Source organism: Haliaeetus albicilla, chromosome 2 (assembly GCF_947461875.1).
Source record: "Haliaeetus albicilla chromosome 2, bHalAlb1.1, whole genome shotgun sequence".
Classification (NCBI taxonomy): Eukaryota; Metazoa; Chordata; class Aves; order Accipitriformes; family Accipitridae; genus Haliaeetus; species Haliaeetus albicilla.
The window spans coordinates 5,685,051-5,702,625 of record NC_091484.1 but is presented as its reverse complement, the minus strand read 5'-3'; the positions used below and the strand labels follow the sequence as shown (position 1 = coordinate 5,702,625).

Sequence of the window (17,575 nt, the reverse complement as noted above, 5' to 3'; positions counted from 1 at the left end):
TGGGTAAACTTATGACAATTAAGGTGGTACTGCTAGTTCTGATTCAGATCAGTAGTATAGGAAAATGGAAAAACAAGAGTTGTAAAGACAGGATATTATAAGACCATGCTTTCTAAAAGCACCCTCCTTTATGCAGCTACATGCATATAACACATAATCTGTATGCTTTGTAATAAAAAGTGACACTGACATTCTTAAACAACTTAGCATAATATAGACATTTTCCTGTACTTAAACTGTGATTTGCAACAGTCATCTTTCCCCCAAGCAACTTTGACAATGCAGTGTTGGAAGTTTTTAACACTGATTAAAAAGTAACTGGTAATATAGGTCTTCATTAATGTCTCCATTTTGCTTTAGAAGAAACCTGGCAACAGATTATTCATATCTTGAAGTGTATCAAGTAAATGCTTGACACTGATGGAGATGCATTTCATATAAAGGATAAATCAGTTACTGCAGAGAGGGACACTCTCTTAACATACCACATGTAGATATATTTTCAAGAAACCCGAGTGAAAAGAACGCGGTTTGAGAGGAAAGACTGCAGCAATGAAAACTGAAACAACAAAAGGAAGAAAGAATAACACAACTGTGACACTCAGAAATTAATGTGTTAAGTACAGTCTAGCACACCTTTGGAAAGTGCTATTAGAAGAAAACCCCTCTCTCTTCTTTTCCATGAAACCATATTAGAATGAACTGGCAGTGTGCCTTTTTTCAACATTAGATCTTAATCCTGCAGGTGCTGGATGCACAGAACTCTGAGGTGAAATAACAGCAAATTCCACATAAGAAGTGGCAGCCTGGTCATTTTTGCAGCTATATAGACTAATCACTGTATTTTTATCAAGTGCTGTTCATTTTTTAGCAACTCCATCCCACTTTACTTTCGTGAGTATGTTGCTCTGTAAGTGACAACTCAGCATTAAGTTGCCTCATGAGTTTTCTTAACTGTTAACAGGAGTACCATTGACAAAAACATTAAAATGTGAAAAGCTTTTATTACAATCTTTTGTATTACAATAGCCATAGTTTTATTATTGTTTTTAAAATTAATTAAGCACTTTGCAATTGTACAACTCTCCACTAAAACAAAACGACCTTTTGTCTAGCACATGTGCTTTATTGATACACTGTGTAATGTACTTTATTCTGGACAAGATGTTTAATCAGGAAAGACAACCCCTTTTCATTTACATGGATTCCATGTTTCTTTAAAAAACACACCTGAAAGAACCTTGAAACTGTGGACTACTAGATATTAAGTTATTGTATGACTATAATACAGGTTTTTAAAAGTGCATGATATGGCAATAACCCTTGTGAAGAATTCACTTTTACCAAATCCTCATTATAAGGGAAGTGCTCAGTTTGAACACAGTGCAAGCAGTCAAGTTTTCCTGAGAATTTATAAAGGTGGTCATAAGTTTACCTTCACGACAGGTGCGTATTACCGCTACTTAATGGCTTAATCCCTTTTTTATCAACTAGAATCCTTTTGATGTTCAGTACTGAATGTGACAGGAAAACATAAGTGCAAATTTCATCTTTCATGTGACAGGTGCCAGTACTCGTGTGAATGTTTAACAGCTTAACCCAGAGATCACTCTCAGTTCCATTATAAGGTTGGCCTGCTCAACTCTCCATCAGCACAGACAGCTAACTGGTTTAGTAACAGCTACTGTTAATTCTTCTCCAGCAGTGCAAGACAAGCAGAGAGAAAAGGCAAACTTGGAATAATACTTTAGTGTTCAAGATTTTGCACAGGTAAATACCCTGAGAGGTTGCAGAAGGAAGACAATACAAGCCAAACTCATATTGCCGAGACATTAATTTCTCACCTGTCTCCAACACTGTGGTATACATGACATTAACCTTTAAATTGACAGCCTCAGCTTTACATAATCTGTCCCTGCCTGCAGTAACACTCATATTTGACATTTGCTAGAACATGAAAGAGTCTCTCCCAGGAGATGGCAACAGCATCCTTCTGCCAGTAAGCCAAGTATTGCATTGGGCTCCAGCAACATCCATTGTAAACTGGTGTCAAATACCAGTCTCACAAGAGATGGAATTTTTATGGTGTGCTGAGAGGCAATTCAGTGGTTTTGCTGATGGAAGAAATACAGTAATTTGGGAGGGGGAAAGAGTGAGGGGAAACAATACTTTAAAATAGTGCCTTTTATTCAGCACAGTGCTTCTGTGTGTGTGTGTTCGTTTTCTTCTTACTTTGCTGACAAGTACATAAAACTTTGCTTCTATGGACTTTTAACAATACTGGATAAACTTTAATGGAATTCCTTAAGTGAGAAAGTTTCACCAAAGTAAGGATATGCAATTTCAATTCATACCAAGAAAGATTCTTCTGCAGTCACTGAAGGTGTGTTTCAGCTCATCTAACTTGACATCTACAGACTCTGGCAGAATTTGGCACAATCTGCACTAATGCTGAGAATTTCAGTATGGCAGAACTAGTCCTGCAGTGTTCTCTCTGCACTCAGCAGAGATGATACAGTTTGTCACACCACAGGTAGTCTGCTAACGATAGCGAAAACATCTCCATTGACTATGAAGAGTATAGGTTGAGTAGTTCAGATATATTATGTCCTATAATGTCATTTAGTCATATGAAGCCCACCATAGGAGGCAAAAAACCTTGCAGTTAGGTAGCACCCCTTCTCACAGAGCTCTCATTTTTTGTGCCACCTGAGGACAACTAGACTTCCAGTTCCCTGCACTAATTTTTCTAGGAGACAAGAGTTGCTGCTGGATTGGTCATGGTCACTCCTCTAACCCAGATACAGACAATAACGCAGGTGGATTGAAAGCAGGCAGCACTCTTTCCTCTCCGTAGTTGGCAATCACACCTCAGCCTCACCTACTCCTTCAAAACAATTTCAACTTATTCAGCTTCACAGTGCTCCAGTACAAAGTTAAAGCAGACAACACAGTCAATTCTCAATGGTTTCTAATAGGATTGAGTTTTCTCAGTACTCTGCAAGAGTTGCTCAGCAGCTCATAGAATCCTCATTCATGACTTCAGTCCCTTTGAAAGCCAAAGACTAATGGAACCAGGCAGCTTCTTCACTTGAAATCCTAGCTTTGCTAATTGGGTATCACAACTAAGAAGTAACATTAAGTTTCCAGACACATGAATTTTCTTGGGGTTTCTGCACTTCCAGAATTACTCAGTAGACTTTTTGGACTAATATATACTTGGCTGTGGGTTGCTTACAACAGTGATTTTAAAAACTTGTGATTTTCATGAATAAGCAGCAATCCAAAATAAGATGCCCGAATAAGTGGCCTGATTTTCATACTACAGTCCTAAAAAAGCAGCTCTTCTAATACCTCCAGCCAGCCAGTCAGTTTTGAAAATTCATGCTACACATATAAAGCTAAACTTTCCATGCAGTTATGAATATGTATGAAAAAAATCATGGACAATCTTTTACTTACTAGATTTCAGCCTGTTGCCAATCTTAAATCACGCGAAAACTACAGAATGAAAGTAAGTAGAGCAAGAAACATGGGAAGACCGCATCTTAACGGTGTTACTGTGCTCTCCCTGCTGCAGAAGGGATTCTGTTTATGGGTCTATGCAAGTATCAGTTTACGAGTAAAATCAACATTTCGCTTTGAAGTTCCCGCTTTGTGCTGCAAAGGAGTTCAACTTGTTTATAATGAGAAGTAGTTGATTAAAGAATTCAAAAGTACTACTGCAGTAGTACTGGGATGCTGGGGAACAGAGAGCCACGATTCAGGGTTCTGGCATGCTATTCTAAGGCTCTGTAACCAGCCCCATGTATTGTCTGTATTTTATTCCTTTTTTATATATCTTATATCTGTTTCTTGATTTATAAATTTACCAGTAATAGTGATAAGATCATTAGCATTCATACAGTGCTTTGAGATCTTCAACTGCAATTGCAACCCAAGTGCAAAATTGCTCTAGTTTCCCTTAGTAAAAACAGGTGCACAAAGAAAGGACAATTCCTGCACCACCACCTAATGAAAAAACCTTGTGCCTCACCTGAAAAAGATGAGAACTTACACACACTTTGGTAACAATCATTCCTGCTGCTTACTGCAAACACTGGAGATAAAAAAAAAAAAATTAAAAAAAAAAGGTGCCTTTTCTTAAGGGAAACAGAGGGGCTGATGGCACGTTTTCACGTATGTTCTGCTCATAATAACATTTAATTTCCAGCCCAAATATTAATGGAAATATTTAACATGGTTACAGTCTTAATAATATATATATATAAGTACTCCCCACAGTGTCTGCCATCCAAATTATGCATAAACGGAATAGTGCCCAGACTTGGTGAGATAATATAAACAAAATTAGAAACAAAACCAGTAAAGCCACACTGTCCATTTAGAAAACAAACAGTATAAAATGCTAAAATAGATCAGTTAGAAATATTCTATGTAACCTAGAATATTACTAGCAACGTGAAATGCCTTGTTTTGCTTGCTGGTAGTCTGACAGCATGCCCTGGAACCATTCTGCAATGACTCCTAAGCTACAAGAAATGATCACACAGGCTTTCAACGGATGTAACTCAATACACATTTTGGCCCTTTTTACTTTCTGAGAGGTGTAGAACAGTTTGTACGGGTCATTGGCTACTTCCCTGCCCTGGAGCACTTTGCCAGGTTTGGCAGGTTTCAAAAAGGAGACTGTTACCATAGGAGCAGAGAGCCGGGCCAAGGAAAAGAGTGCCACCGAGACTACTGACAAGCTGCTCTTGCATCCACTTCCTTTTTTCAGATGAAGTGGATCCAGCTCTCCTCACATTCTCTAGGCATCTTAAGGGGGTGAGACCGGCAGGTGAGACTGTAGTTTTTGCCTCTGTTGTTATCCCAGTACTCCTGGCCATTGACTTGGTACCTTGCTGCAAACTGGACTACAGAGGACAGCTGAAGGAGGAAAGGAGGCACAGGGAGAAAGAAAGTGAAAACATCGACCTGATCCTGCCCGTTTTTCTCAGGGATGCTACTGTGCCAATGAGCACACACTTCGTGCAGGCTCTTCCACTGGTTGAAGGTGTATCGCACAGATACGTGCTTCTCAAAAGCAACATTGCGAACCTGGATGGTGCCATTGAGCCCCAGATCTGAGCTGGTCACTCGTTCAAGACACACCTGCTGCTCCTGAAGTCGGGATGAGAAATCCATACAGTCTGCAGGCTGCTGGAAGTCAGGGACCAAGCACTGCATAGTAAACTCCAAGTCTGAGCTGCTGTACCACAGGTCTGAGTTTATGGAGAGCCTGGAAAGGACATGCAAGGGGATCGATGGATCCTCCCCAGTCTGGAAGACTTTCACTTCAGTGAGCTCCAAGCCCAAAGCATCAGCAAATCTCACCCTGTTCATACGACTCTGGCATCCAGGAACTTGACACTGCACTGCTGCAAGCTTCCTTCTTTCGGTCGATGCAGGCAAAGATCTTGCTCGGCGGCGTATGATAGGCCGTAATGCTGGATCACAGCTGGAGGAAGTGCTGCTCTGAAGCTTATTTGGCTGAGGGCCCCCCTTGGCCGGGGTACTGCTCCGAAGAGTCAGGCTGCTACTTGTATGGACTGCTGGGGGCTGCTGCTGCCCTCGTCCCGGTGCTTCTTCAGCCCGTAACATGTTCTGATAGAGATCAGAGAGGTAGCTGGGATTCCTCCGAGGACCACGTACCTCCATTCTTAACCGATGACAAAAAATCAGTGTTAACACTGCAGGTAATAATGAGCAGTGCCTCTCCGAAGCACGTAACTTGGGAACGGCGGCCACGGACAGCAAGTATTTGAGTTTATTGCACTGGACGCAGCAAGAATCAACTGGAACAACGTAGCCTCCTGAACGAAGGGCAGAAACCTGGAAGCTCTCACAGTAGCTGGAAGCAAACCAGAGGCTAGCACGTTGTATGGGGCGACGAAGGCGGTCTCACTGGCTGGTAAACTCGAGGCCGCTGTGCTGGCTGGTGGACCCGTTGCTCAGGCTGGAAAGGGATTCAAGGCTATCACCGTTGATGCTGGAAGACCTGAAGCTCTCACGCAGGCTGGAGACCGACTGGAGGCTGTCGTGCTGGACACCGAAGGACTCCAGGCTGTCGGAGAGGTCGCCGGATGCCCGGGGGTTGCCGTGGTGTGCCCCGAAACACCCTCGCCCGTTACACACGGCCTGAGGGGCCTGCAGGCTGTCCTCGCAGACGCCGACCGAGCCCACGCTCCTGCAGCAGCAGCAGCAGCAGCAGCAGCAGGGACACTCCAGGCTGTCACACTGGATGCTGGGCGACTCGCGAGGGCTGCCGAGGCTGGGGAAGGCTTGGAGGCTGTCGAGCGGGAGGGAGCCGGAGCCGAGGCCGGGGCTGCTGCAGAGGCTGGAGGGAGCTCGGGGGCTGTCGCGGCGGAGGCTGTCGGGCGGGGCCGCGGAGGCGGGCTCGGTACCGTGGCCGGAGGGGGAGGGATCCACGTCTGGGGACTTTGCAGCCCACATCAGCTGCACGGTCCTCCCTCCGCCCCGCGGCGAGGCGAGGCGATGCCCGGCCTGCCCCTGGGCCGGCGGCGGGCAGAGCGGCGGCAGCAGCCCCGGCCCGGGACGGGACACCCGCCCCGCGGCACAGACCGCCACCGCGTCCTCTCCCCTCACGGACGGCGCATGCGCAGAGTCTCTCCCCTCCCGGCCGCCCTGTCGAAGCGAACGGCCTGTGCGCGCCGCCGCCGCGCGCCTGCGCACTGCGCGCCGGACGCCGCTGCCCTCGACCTGCCCTTAGTTGCCGGTGGCGGCTGAGGCGAAGGCAGGTACCGGGCGGGCGAGTGGCGGGGGGCTCGGAGGGCTGGAGGGGAAGGGAAGGAGAGAAAAGGGAAGAAAGATAGGAAGGCAGAAGGTGCGCGGAGGCGGTCCGTTAACGAACGAGCTGCCCTGCGGTCGTTGGCGTTAGGGAGCGCGGCGGCAGTTGGCGGCGGGAACGGCTGGTGCCTCCCCGGAGGGAGCGGAGCCTGCGGCCGCTCCCGCCTTCCACCGGCCCTTCTTTGCTGGTGGGCTGCCCCGGTCCCGAAACCGCCGGGCCCCGGTCCGTCAGGATCCGGTAGGTGCTGGGGACAAACCCCCGCCCTGTCCTGCGCTCCCTCCTCGGCCGTGGCGGGGAGGCGAGCGGGAGGGAGGCACCGAGGAAATAGGACAGGATCAGGTGTAAATACATGGAGACGGGAATATAAGTACGTGGATAGCGCTGCAACCGAACCAACGGTGGGTCGGGAGAGGTATTTCGGTGCGGGGCATCTGTCGCCTTTTGCAGATCGTGTCTCTGCCCCCCTGGTAGGGGGATGCGGTTTCTGGAAAGTAAAAGAACGCTACGAATTCTGCTCTTTGAGTATTTTTAGTAGGAGCTTGTGAGTGCTGAGAGATTTGTTGTGGAAAAAGAAAAAAATTAAGTATTTGATACAAAATTTGCATATATGAATACAGGAAGAGCGCATTTTCTGATACAAAAAGGACAACTCAACATGCACGGAACGCAGGTGGTTGATCATCTGTTCTTGTTAAATTAAGAGCAGAAACACCCACCACCATTTGACTGTGATACTCGGCTCCAGTCAATACATGTAATGCTGCGCAGGAGGAACAAAATGATGATGAGCACGTTACACAATGAAAAGTAGGTCTTCTAACGCTGCTGTACCTCCAGATATTTTCCTGTGTTTTACCAACAATCTTTCAGCGACAGGCTTGTAAACCTCCTGGCAAGAGCTCGGTGCTTTGCGGGGCAGCTGGCCCAGCCTCCCTCGGTACTGATGCGGTACCGGGACTGACGGACGGGCTGTGCCCGGTGGCTGCGGCAGCAGCAAGGGCTTCCCACAGCAAAGCCTGCGCCTGTCTCCCTTGGCTGGCTTTGGCCGCTGTGCTCTGCAGCTTTAGTGGCCAACCTGTGCCCCTGGGAGGGGGAGCAGGGCTGCCCTCGCCCCTCGGCTCTCCTCCCAGGGTGATGGCAGCTCGGCGTGGATCGACAATAGTTAAGGCGAATGATGCTGGTTCTCATTAAGCGAGCGCTGGGGGAGGGGACAGTGTTTTCCAGTACCGTTTGGTAGCTGATTATCTTATTGCTTTATAAATAAATCACGTTGGGAGGAATTGCATGGTGTTTGTTTACTGCATCTCTAGGACGTGGTGATGATGTTTGCATTTGATACGCTGTGTCTTACAAACCCAAAAGACTGGAGTCATTTGAAGATTATGTAAAAATAAAGGAGCAGATACCCTTTAAAAAGAATAATAATGGGACCAGGCATTCAAGAATATCCCTTATTACTGCACAGAGAGACACAGAAAAAGGAAAGCCAAATCAATGAAAACCACAAAGGAATGGTAAAGTAAGGAAATTATTTTCTCTCTTTCTAGTTACAGAAACCTCTAAATACTGTAGATTAGTTAATAAGTGCATGGCTGTCCTGTTCAGATTGTCATCATCCTCTCCTCTGATCCCACAGCAACAGAAACGATTGTGCAGTATGATCATGCAGGTCGTAAAGTGACAGAGTTGACTGCATCAATGCTGGAGCCACAAGACTTATTTTCATTCTTTTACAAGCTCTTGACATGGTGAAATCATGTTTTTTAAAACAAAATCTGACTATACTGACATAAAAACTGTGAACAAGATGTACAGCCTGACAAATTAACTGAACTGCAGTCAAACTAGATGAGACCAGGAGGGCACAGTTTGCTTATTCCTGTTCTAAAATGACTTTTTAAAGCTTTCCTTTTTAAAATTAATAATATTTCTTGTTTGTTGAACAAACACTGTTTTCTGATTCTTAAGAAATACACTGATTTAATGGTTCTGTGTGCTTACACAGAAATGTATCTGATTTAATTGAGGAAATATGTATTTTAGTTTTAACCTGTCCAGATCAGTAATGCCATTCCTTTTGCTTGCATATGAGTTTTTCTCCTACTAATATTTCCACAACTCATCACAATATGAAATGGTGAATTTTGTTTATGCCTTTGTTGTGAAGTAGTTTATATTAATATCAGAATAGACTCTGTGCTCCCTGCTCACTTCCACTGCTAACTTCATAGGAATAATCCTTTAAATTTTGTTAAGAGTATGCAAATGAGAAAGGCAAGCAAGATTTGGTTTGCAGTGGCCTTCATATCATATTTTATAATTAATTTTGTTAAATTGCAGTAGGACCACGTACCAGGTACTATAGAAATCAGTAGTTAAACATGTAGTCTCTAATATTTACTATTTGTTATCCCCAAAGTAACTTTGGGATCCTCTGATAGAGGATTCTATATAAGGGCTAATTTCTATTATTATATCATCTGGTTGAATTATTCACTTTTGCATTAGTAGTATTAAAAATATAGTAGTGCATTAGTAGTATAAAAAAAAAAAGTGACCGTAGCATAGTTCTGATGAACTTTAAGTCTAAGAATAGTTGCAGTCAACTCTATCTCTTTTTAAAACTGAATTGCACTCTAAACTTTTATTGTATTTCTGTTCTGATGATTGTATATGTTGCTATTTTTAATCCTTCCTAGTTACAGTAATGGAAAAAGCCATCCAAGCACCAAAGGACTAAATAAACCAGTTTCTCATGTGAAATCTTCTCCTGGAAGATTAGGCAAAAATGTATCAAGTGCCACTGAAAAGGTATATCATTCCATTTTTTCGTTTACAGAAAAAGGGTACTTTGTTTATGTCAGCTTCTTAATAACATCACATAATTTCATATCTTTCCAGATTTCCCATGACACTCAACATGGTAACCAACCAAGTATTTTTAAGAAGGGAAGAAACCAGCTGGATGACAATTCTCAGTCAAAAAGGTAGTTTTATGTTAAGATTGTGTGTTTAGTTTGTAGTCATTTCAAACTGGTATATAAAATGCTTCTGATGAAGTCATGGCTTCTGTTTTGCTTTTGACTTCACTGGCCCCAGAATTCAGCATTTATGAGTACAACAAATTTATCAGTATGGAAACTTACTATCCTGCCTTAGTGAGTTCTCAGGCAAAATCAGAATAGAATAAAACAAAAAAACAGTACTAGGCGGTGTTATCTCTGCCAGCAAATACTAATTTTACCTCATTACCAAATTTCCATGCCAATTTTAGCTTCATTCATGTAGATCCATGTCCCTGAAGGGGGTAGCAAGACCTTTGTAAACTGATGTTCCAAAGACATTAATCATTCTAACAGGATGTGATCTTTCTTTTTATTTAGGATCATGAGTGTTTGCACATCGCTGCACAGAGTACAAGGACCAAAGAGGAGTCTCCCAGAAAGAAGGCAAAATGAATCTTTTCTGCACAGGATCCCTCCTAGCATAAAGGGCAGCACACAAGGTAGCTTCTGTAGGGTTAAAGATGTCCCAGTGCAACATTTTTATTGCAGTAAAAAAGAACAGTTGGAAAAGAATCACGAAGAACATGTTGCTCAAGCTGGTCCATGCTCTTCTAAATGGCAAGAAGCATCTGTAGATGAAATGGTTCTTGATTTTGAATCAGTACAAATTATTAAAGAAGATGCTGAAGATGATAGTGCCAGTGATCTGTCTGATTCAGAAAGGATTCCCATTGCCCCGTCCCCCTGCACACCACCAGAACTCATTCTCAGAGCTGAAGAAATTGATCCAGTTTGTTTGGAACAAGTCTCTGATACGGGTTTTAAAGAATCAGAATATTACTACCCAGACTTCCTCCCACCCCCTTTCAACTCATGGAACTTGAAGCAATTAGCCATCTTTGTTAATGTAGAGGGTAAAACTGAATTTCGACCAAAGCCAACAGGATTTCTTGAGAAATACATTGATCGCCTTCTGCAGCTGGAATGGCTGCAAATGCAGACTGTACAGAACGAGAAAGGAAAGGCAGCCAAAGCCAGGCCACAGACTGCTCCCGGCTCCATCCGTACCCTAAAAAGTCCTGGCAAAGGCAAAGCATTGCTCAGCTCTTTGCCTAACAAGCAAGTGGTTCCCCAAGAAAGTGTTACAAAGCTGCCCAGAAGCTATGCAGGTCACAGGGGAGATTCATACTGTGAAGAAAGTCGCCAGTTAGATTCTCATCCACGTCACCTGAAATTTTCTGAGAGAGTGGGATGTGCAGTGTCTTCTCAGAGACAATCTGGTGAAGTAAGGAGTGAACAGATAAAAAAAACAGCTGCAAAGCAACAGCTTCTCAATATGCAGCCCCCTGAGAACAGTACTAAAATTCAAAGTGTTGGTAATATCAGACCCCCTAAGCAAACCCCAGTATTTCATGGTTCAGCTGCTCCCATCAAAGGCTTAAAAACATACGCATGTACAAATCCAAAGAAAAATGGCAACGCCAACAATTATGTTCCTTCTAAAAAACCAACAGGGGACAGGAAAATAAAAACAAATGGCACGAAACAAACATCATGCAAATTTAAATGAAGAAAAATTCATTAGTAAATTTTGATGGTTCTTGACTGCTAGAAAGCATTTGGCTAATGCAGAAGGGTCATGTTTTCTTCATAGGAAGATCCTGAGAAAATATGTTCTTGATGCATGCTTCTAAGTCAGCACTGTTCATTTCAATACATTTGATCTTAAGCCAGCAAGGCCAGCAGGAAATCTTTTCCCTGAAGGCAAGTGTCTTCCATTGGTCTTTCCTCAAAAATATTTACAATTGTTCAATGAAGATAACAATAGCAGAGTATGAAAGTTGAGAGAAATGTATAATTATAATGTGTCCTCCTATTTGCACCAGTTGAAGTCCATTGAAGTCTGTGGTGTTTCTTACACTTGGTGTATTTGAGAGAAAAGGATCCATGCTCTTTTTCTTGAACAGATGTGCTATTTTGTGAGACAGGTTTGATGGTGGTGTTTTCTGATGGAAAAGAGCTGAAGTGTTTTTGTAAAATAATGGAGTGTGCTTATCTATGCAAAGTCAAACTAATTCTTCACAGAAGATGATGAAATTTTTTGATGAATTAGATTATTTTTTTTTTATAAGAAGAAGAATGCAGATAATGTTTTGAAATATTTTAATGCAGAAAGGATTCTTTTTAAGACAAAAAATTATTAGGGAGCAGACAGCTTCCATAGAGACAGATTAGGAAAATGGAATGCATATTTTTATACCCAGAAATCTTCACTGTGTTTACAGACAACTTCCCTTGAAGTTAATTTTCTAAGCTTTGATGCTTTTTGTCATTTAGAGGAAATGACCAAATTTCAAATTGCACATGGATATATATGACTAATGCAAAATGAAGGTATTACTAGAGACTCTTGGGCCTAATTTGCAGAACTGGTAGCTTCTCAAAACCTAAAAAATAGACTCTTGGGGGATGAATTTAAAGGCTATTGTAAGTTCAAGTAAAGATATATTTTGATACAAAAGATACTTGTTTCCAGTCACCCGAGATGACTGTTATTTATCCCATGGTCCAGTCTACTTCAGTTAGCTTGGGTTCTTGTTTCAAGGTTTAGTGAAGTGACATGGGAAAATACCCTACAGAAGGAAATTGTACAACCAGGATCGGGTCCTGTCCTCGGACTCTCTGTTTTCTCTCGTGTCTGTGAGATACAAGAGAATATGAAGGATAGTTCAGTGAGTATTCAAGTGTCAGTTCATCTGTTACAATTTCAAATCAATCACAGCAGCTGGGGACATGATCTTGTTAAAGATGAAATTCTAGAGGATGTTTTGTACCTTCATTTTAAAATTAAATACTGAGCAGCATTAACTTCATCCTTGGCCACCAGTCACAGGGAACTGTTTATGAGAAGTGAGCTGAGGTCTGATGAACCAGATTTTACAAGTAGATCCTTCACATTGTGATAGAAAATGAAAAAGTAGCAAATACTAAAAAGTACATTATGTATATAGTTAAATTGCACTTCTCTTGTTGATCTCATCTTGGTTTTAAGATGCTTAGCTGTTTCTATTCTTTCATTGTGCCTACCAGATCTTCAGCTTTGTAAAATTTCAAAGCATGGATTTATATGTAGTTTAAAATGTGAGAATATTAATAAATGTAGTAATAAACTAGAGTATTTTACAGTACATAAAAACGTTGCTCAGGAATAGTCTAAGAAATATTTTTAGTGGTTTTTTCGTAGTCTACTGGAGACCAAATGTGAAATTTTAAATTGATAAAGGAAGCGAATGTAATATACAGTATTACATTTCCAAATTCAGTATTTGTGAAGTTACAGTTAAAATGATTTGTAGTTGCATGTACATTCAGCTCTATGCAATTAAAGTGAAACTTAATCTGACATGCTCAAAAATCAAATAAATTGGCTGTGTCAGAGGTGTGGTGAAACTTAGAAGATGGCATTCAACACCAGCAACTGCAGAGGACCAGCATATTCTATTGTTGCTATTTCATCCTTTTGTTTTGTTCCAGACTCATGTATTTCAGCTTTTTTGTTAGACGAAAGGTTCTTGCATCCAGTGCTAGAATTTCAAGTGCTGGCTGAATTCTGCAAGCCTTCATTAGTCAAGTTTTCCTGACTCACATTAACAGTAGTGAAAGTCAGTAGGACTGCTCTTGCCAATAAGCACTACTATAGTGCGCAATTTTAGTACACTGTTTTAGTGCAGTATTACAAGCACCAGAAGCAAGGTGAGCAGGATCAAATCAATAGTCAGAATAGCAGTTTTTTTAAACAAATTCTGTTAGATGCAGTAATTAATTTAGCATGTTATTGTAGCACTGAATGTTAGTGTCTGCTAAATTTTCCTCTGAAATGTTATTCTATATCGATGCTTTCCTAGGTTATAAGGAGGGCACGTGCATACAGGCACATTTTGCATGATCACTTCTTAAAGAATAAATAAACAGTGCTTCAGTTAGCTTTGACCAGAGCAAAGGTGATTGGCACTGAGAAGTTTTTTCTCACAGACCTAGGAAAGTTTTGTTTTAATGTAGCCCTTGTGATCTGATGGACATCAATCTGTTGTTGGAGACTAAACAGTTACGCAGGTGGAGATGGTGATGCCACTTAAAATAAGTCTGAGTACTTGTTCATCATTAAGCTCTGGCTGCAATCTGGCCAAGTAAGTTTGTCTCACATGATAATCACACAAGTCTAATTTTTGTTCATTGATTTCATACTTCTTACACAGTTGTCTTTGTTCACATACAGAAATAGAAATTCTGTGTTTGCCTCAACAAACAGCTCTTAGGGTGGCAGACCTCCAAGGGGTTGGGTTTTATCCTGCAGCACTTTTGCTTCCATTTTAACTTGACTGTGTTCTGGGCCTATAGATAAAAAGAGCTGCTTTTATGAAGAGGACTATGGTTTCTGTTTCCTTCATTTTGTGTTGATGGATATTGTCTTTAGAAGCACTTCTGAATACAGCAGAAAAGTTTATTCCATCAAATACATTCAGTTTGGAATTAAAATACTTCCACAGCACAGTGTTTGTGTAGCTATTTATATTTTTTCACTATGTTTAGTGATATGGTCATATGCCTGTCTAAGCCTAGCATTGATGACGGTTCTTGAAGAACAAGTTTACTGTGATGTGAGATATTTAAACAGCGATTTATTTATTTATTTTCTAAATAATTTAAAGGTTTAATGTTCTGCAGTACTACCTGCAGAACAAATACGCTCAGGTTGCATTTTAAATAAATAGCCAGATTCTACTTCAGTTATGCTAGTATAAAGTTTGAACTCTGTTGTTTTCAATGAAATTACCCTGTTACAAAGATGTGAAGAAACAGAATTTTACTCTAATATGTATAAGCAGTTTTCCTCAGTAATGCTAAACTGTATTTTTAATGCATAACATGAAGAATTTTAAAACAATATTGTTTTTCTCTTGATGTGTTTCTTTTTTTTTTTTTTTCCATTACTTGCACCTCTGCAGTGAAATACTGTGGTCAGTTAAAGTTTTACCTCCCCCACACCCCTTCACACCTTGGGGTAGCTTTCAGTTATATACAGCAGTACTGAAGTTTCTGCACAATGCCTCCAGATCCTTATTCTGTTAGCAGCACAGCTTCTGCATTTACTCAGAATTTATGCTCCAAAGAGGGGTTATCATTGTGTGAGCAATGCATACCATTCTGGGAAGAGGGGCTTCACATCTTCCTCAAGTGAAGAGCCTTGCAGGGAAGACTTGATCCCTACTGCTGGTTCAGTATCCTAAATCATGGGGTGTTTCCTTGTTAAGGCTGATAAGATGGACTGTAATTTTCTTTCTAAATGAGAGATTACGTTTGCTGGTACAAATTCAGGGTAGTGGGGTGACAGTGCTTCTCACAGAGGCAAAAAGGCTCAGCAGTATTTGTTCTGAGAAAGTTAAGTTTAGAGCAAATGGGTTGCCAGAAGTAGGGAGCTCTCGCCTCCCACCGATGCCCCTCTCCCTGGATGCTGTGCCCGTAGCTCCCAGCTCTGCCGCCTGTGTGCTGCCGGTGCCCCTCTGCTTTTTGCTGCTGCCTTGTGCCCAAGGTGATGGCAGAGGGGTATAATGCTGCACAGGATGGTTCTGCTTATTTCATGGGACTAAACTGTCTTGTTTGACTCCAGACTGCTTAATTATGCTGTAATCCCATTATTGCTTGTGTCCTTTCTGTGTTTCATTTATTGTTGTTTGAGGTAACTTTAATCTTGCATATGTTATTTAAAGGATCTTGTTAGAAGTTTGAGAGTATTATGCCAGAGTTTTTTCAGTCCGTATGTGATACTTTTTTTGGAGCTGATATTATTGTTGAAATTTCTACAGTATGAAATTGCCTATAAAGGACTATGTTTTTGCCTTGTTTTAAAGGTATTGAGCCTTTGTTGCTCCCATTGGCATTAGTGGGTTTTCTTCTGAAAAATAATTAAACAGACCACTCTATCTGGAAAGACTGGAACTCTATTAACTGAGAATTTGCAGCCCAGCTTTTGATGTTGGTCATCATGTGTTCTTATTTATTTGAACTTTTGTGGATATTTTTGCTAGTAATTTCATTGGAAAGTGATCTTGTAATTCAAAGCTACTGTATATTTACTATATTAAAAGTGAGATACTGCCTATTTGTTACTTAGTTGTATTTTTTTCATTATCCACAAGGTGGCACCTCTGAATTTTTCTTCTAGAGAATTTCTTTACTGCAGTGTAGGATAGAGCTTGTAGCTCAGCGCATCGCAGCTATGTTGATGCTGATGGCCAAGCTAGGCTGTATGATTATTTCTGCTCCATGTGGCAGTCAATTCTGTAATGGCTGTGTTAAGGCATCATAATAGGTGAAAGTAACAGGAAAAACTTACTTCATCATATTTATACCTTTCTTTTTTTTAAATGCACTAAGCAACGAGTTTTACATTCTCTGTTATAATCTCCAGGACACTTAGAACATGATCCAAAGAACAGCAAAGACATGTGGCTAGATGCTTGCAGAGAACCGCATTCTCCTGTTGCTAGTATACATGAATAAGTATGTTTAGTTTAATTTCACACAGCATGTTCGTATGTTCAGCTGAGACTGATCAGGAGGAAAATGAAGGGAGAGAGATTCAAAGGGGAAAAAATAGCATTTCCTATTGCTGAAAATCTTTATATTTGTAATCTTTATATTAAGCATTACACAACTCTGTGAGATACCACACAAGAATTTTGCAATCAGAATGTTCTGGCAATTTGAGGTTTTCCTGATGTCTAAACCATCCTATCCTGTGCTGCTATGTAAGCCTGTTACTGTTGTTTTGTCCTGTTAATAGTGAATCTCAGAAGATCATCTGCCTGCCTTCCTCCCCACACTCACTGTTACTTAAAACATTGTGGCCTATTTGATGTGATGTATTGCTTTTCTTCTCCCCTGAACAGAAGATCAGGTCTTCCCCAAGTCTTCCTTTTGCAACTTTCAGAACACTAAATTAATTATTTTCCAGTTCTAAAAAAGAATAAACCTCCTTATCCCAGTAAAAGCAATACAGGAGAATGGAAAATGCTGTAAAAGTTGTTTTCATAGAAGCCAGGACCTTCCCCATACTCTCTGCCACTCAGTCTTCCATTTACACGGTTTTACAAGACTTAATTTTTTATTTCCTGCTTCTTTGTGTAGTTTTATTTAAAGTATCTCTCACAAGCTGGGTGGGAAGTTCAGCTTCAGGTATACAAGTTCACGCTTGATGGCTTTTGGGTTGAACAGGACAATCTAAGTGTTGTTTATATCAGCTTTCAAGTAAGCTTTTACAGGACTTGTTCTTGGTTCATAGGCTGAAGTAATATAAAAGCAGCACTCTTGGGCACGGCAGATAAAAATAGTTCCCATGAAGTATGAAGTTGCGTGTTTGCATTTTTGCAAACAACCGTGAAGTGATAAGGAAATGGCACTTCCAAGTAACTGTCAAGGAAAGCCGCATGTTTTATTCTAGCTGTATAATGGTCATAAATCTGCAGTAATGGCACCCTTCTTTTGCGCAATACCGGATGTGGCGGTTGCCAACCGACTGAGAAAACCACTAAAGGAGGACTGAGCTTTGCTCAGTCATTTCAGTATTACAGAATCAACAGTTCATTTTTTTTAATTTTGTGTGACGAGGCAGAAATACTTCCTTGTCTTCTGGGACAGCTCAAATGCCAGTGAAACCACA

The 17,575-nt window shown here is 41.5% G+C and overlaps 2 protein-coding genes across 4 annotated transcripts; one reads left to right on the top strand and one right to left on the bottom strand.

Annotated features, from left to right (window-relative positions):
- Nucleotides 1-984: 984 nt before the first annotated feature.
- On the bottom strand, nt 985-6,576 carry PPP1R3D (protein phosphatase 1 regulatory subunit 3D). The gene has a single exon (XM_069804095.1). It carries the CDS (start codon nt 5,698-5,700, stop codon nt 4,777-4,779), a length of 924 nt encoding a protein of 307 aa, XP_069660196.1. The 5' UTR covers nt 5,701-6,576; the 3' UTR covers nt 985-4,776.
- Nucleotides 6,577-6,713: 137 nt separating this feature from the next.
- On the top strand, nt 6,714-16,015 carry FAM217B (family with sequence similarity 217 member B). Of its 3 annotated transcripts, none has more exons than XM_069804071.1 (5): nt 6,714-6,796; nt 8,161-8,369; nt 9,550-9,661; nt 9,752-9,837; nt 10,234-16,015. In XM_069804071.1, exons 2-5 carry the CDS (start codon nt 8,275-8,277, stop codon nt 11,423-11,425), a joined length of 1,485 nt encoding a protein of 494 aa, XP_069660172.1. In that variant the 5' UTR covers nt 6,714-6,796; nt 8,161-8,274; the 3' UTR covers nt 11,426-16,015. The 3 variants fall into 3 exon arrangements, with proteins under 3 accessions (XP_069660172.1, XP_069660186.1, XP_009919049.2); XM_069804085.1 differs by lacking the exon at nt 6,714-6,796 and adding an exon at nt 6,871-7,657 and having other exon boundaries at nt 8,161-8,364; XM_009920747.2 differs by lacking the exon at nt 6,714-6,796 and adding an exon at nt 6,871-7,657.
- The last annotated feature ends 1,560 nt before the right edge of the window (nt 16,016-17,575 follow it).

Excerpts from the sequence above, each read along its gene's own strand:
- PPP1R3D (XM_069804095.1), bottom strand. The coding sequence starts at position 5,700 with ATGGAGGTACGTGGTCCTCGGAGGAATCCCAGCTACCTCTCTGATCTC.
- FAM217B (XM_069804071.1), top strand. The coding sequence starts at position 8,275 with ATGGGACCAGGCATTCAAGAATATCCCTTATTACTGCACAGAGAGACA. Across the intron at positions 8,370-9,549 it reads AACCACAAAGGAATGGTAAA|TTACAGTAATGGAAAAAGCC; the intron begins GTAAGGAAATTA and ends AATCCTTCCTAG. Across the intron at positions 9,838-10,233 it reads GACAATTCTCAGTCAAAAAG|GATCATGAGTGTTTGCACAT; the intron begins GTAGTTTTATGT and ends CTTTTTATTTAG.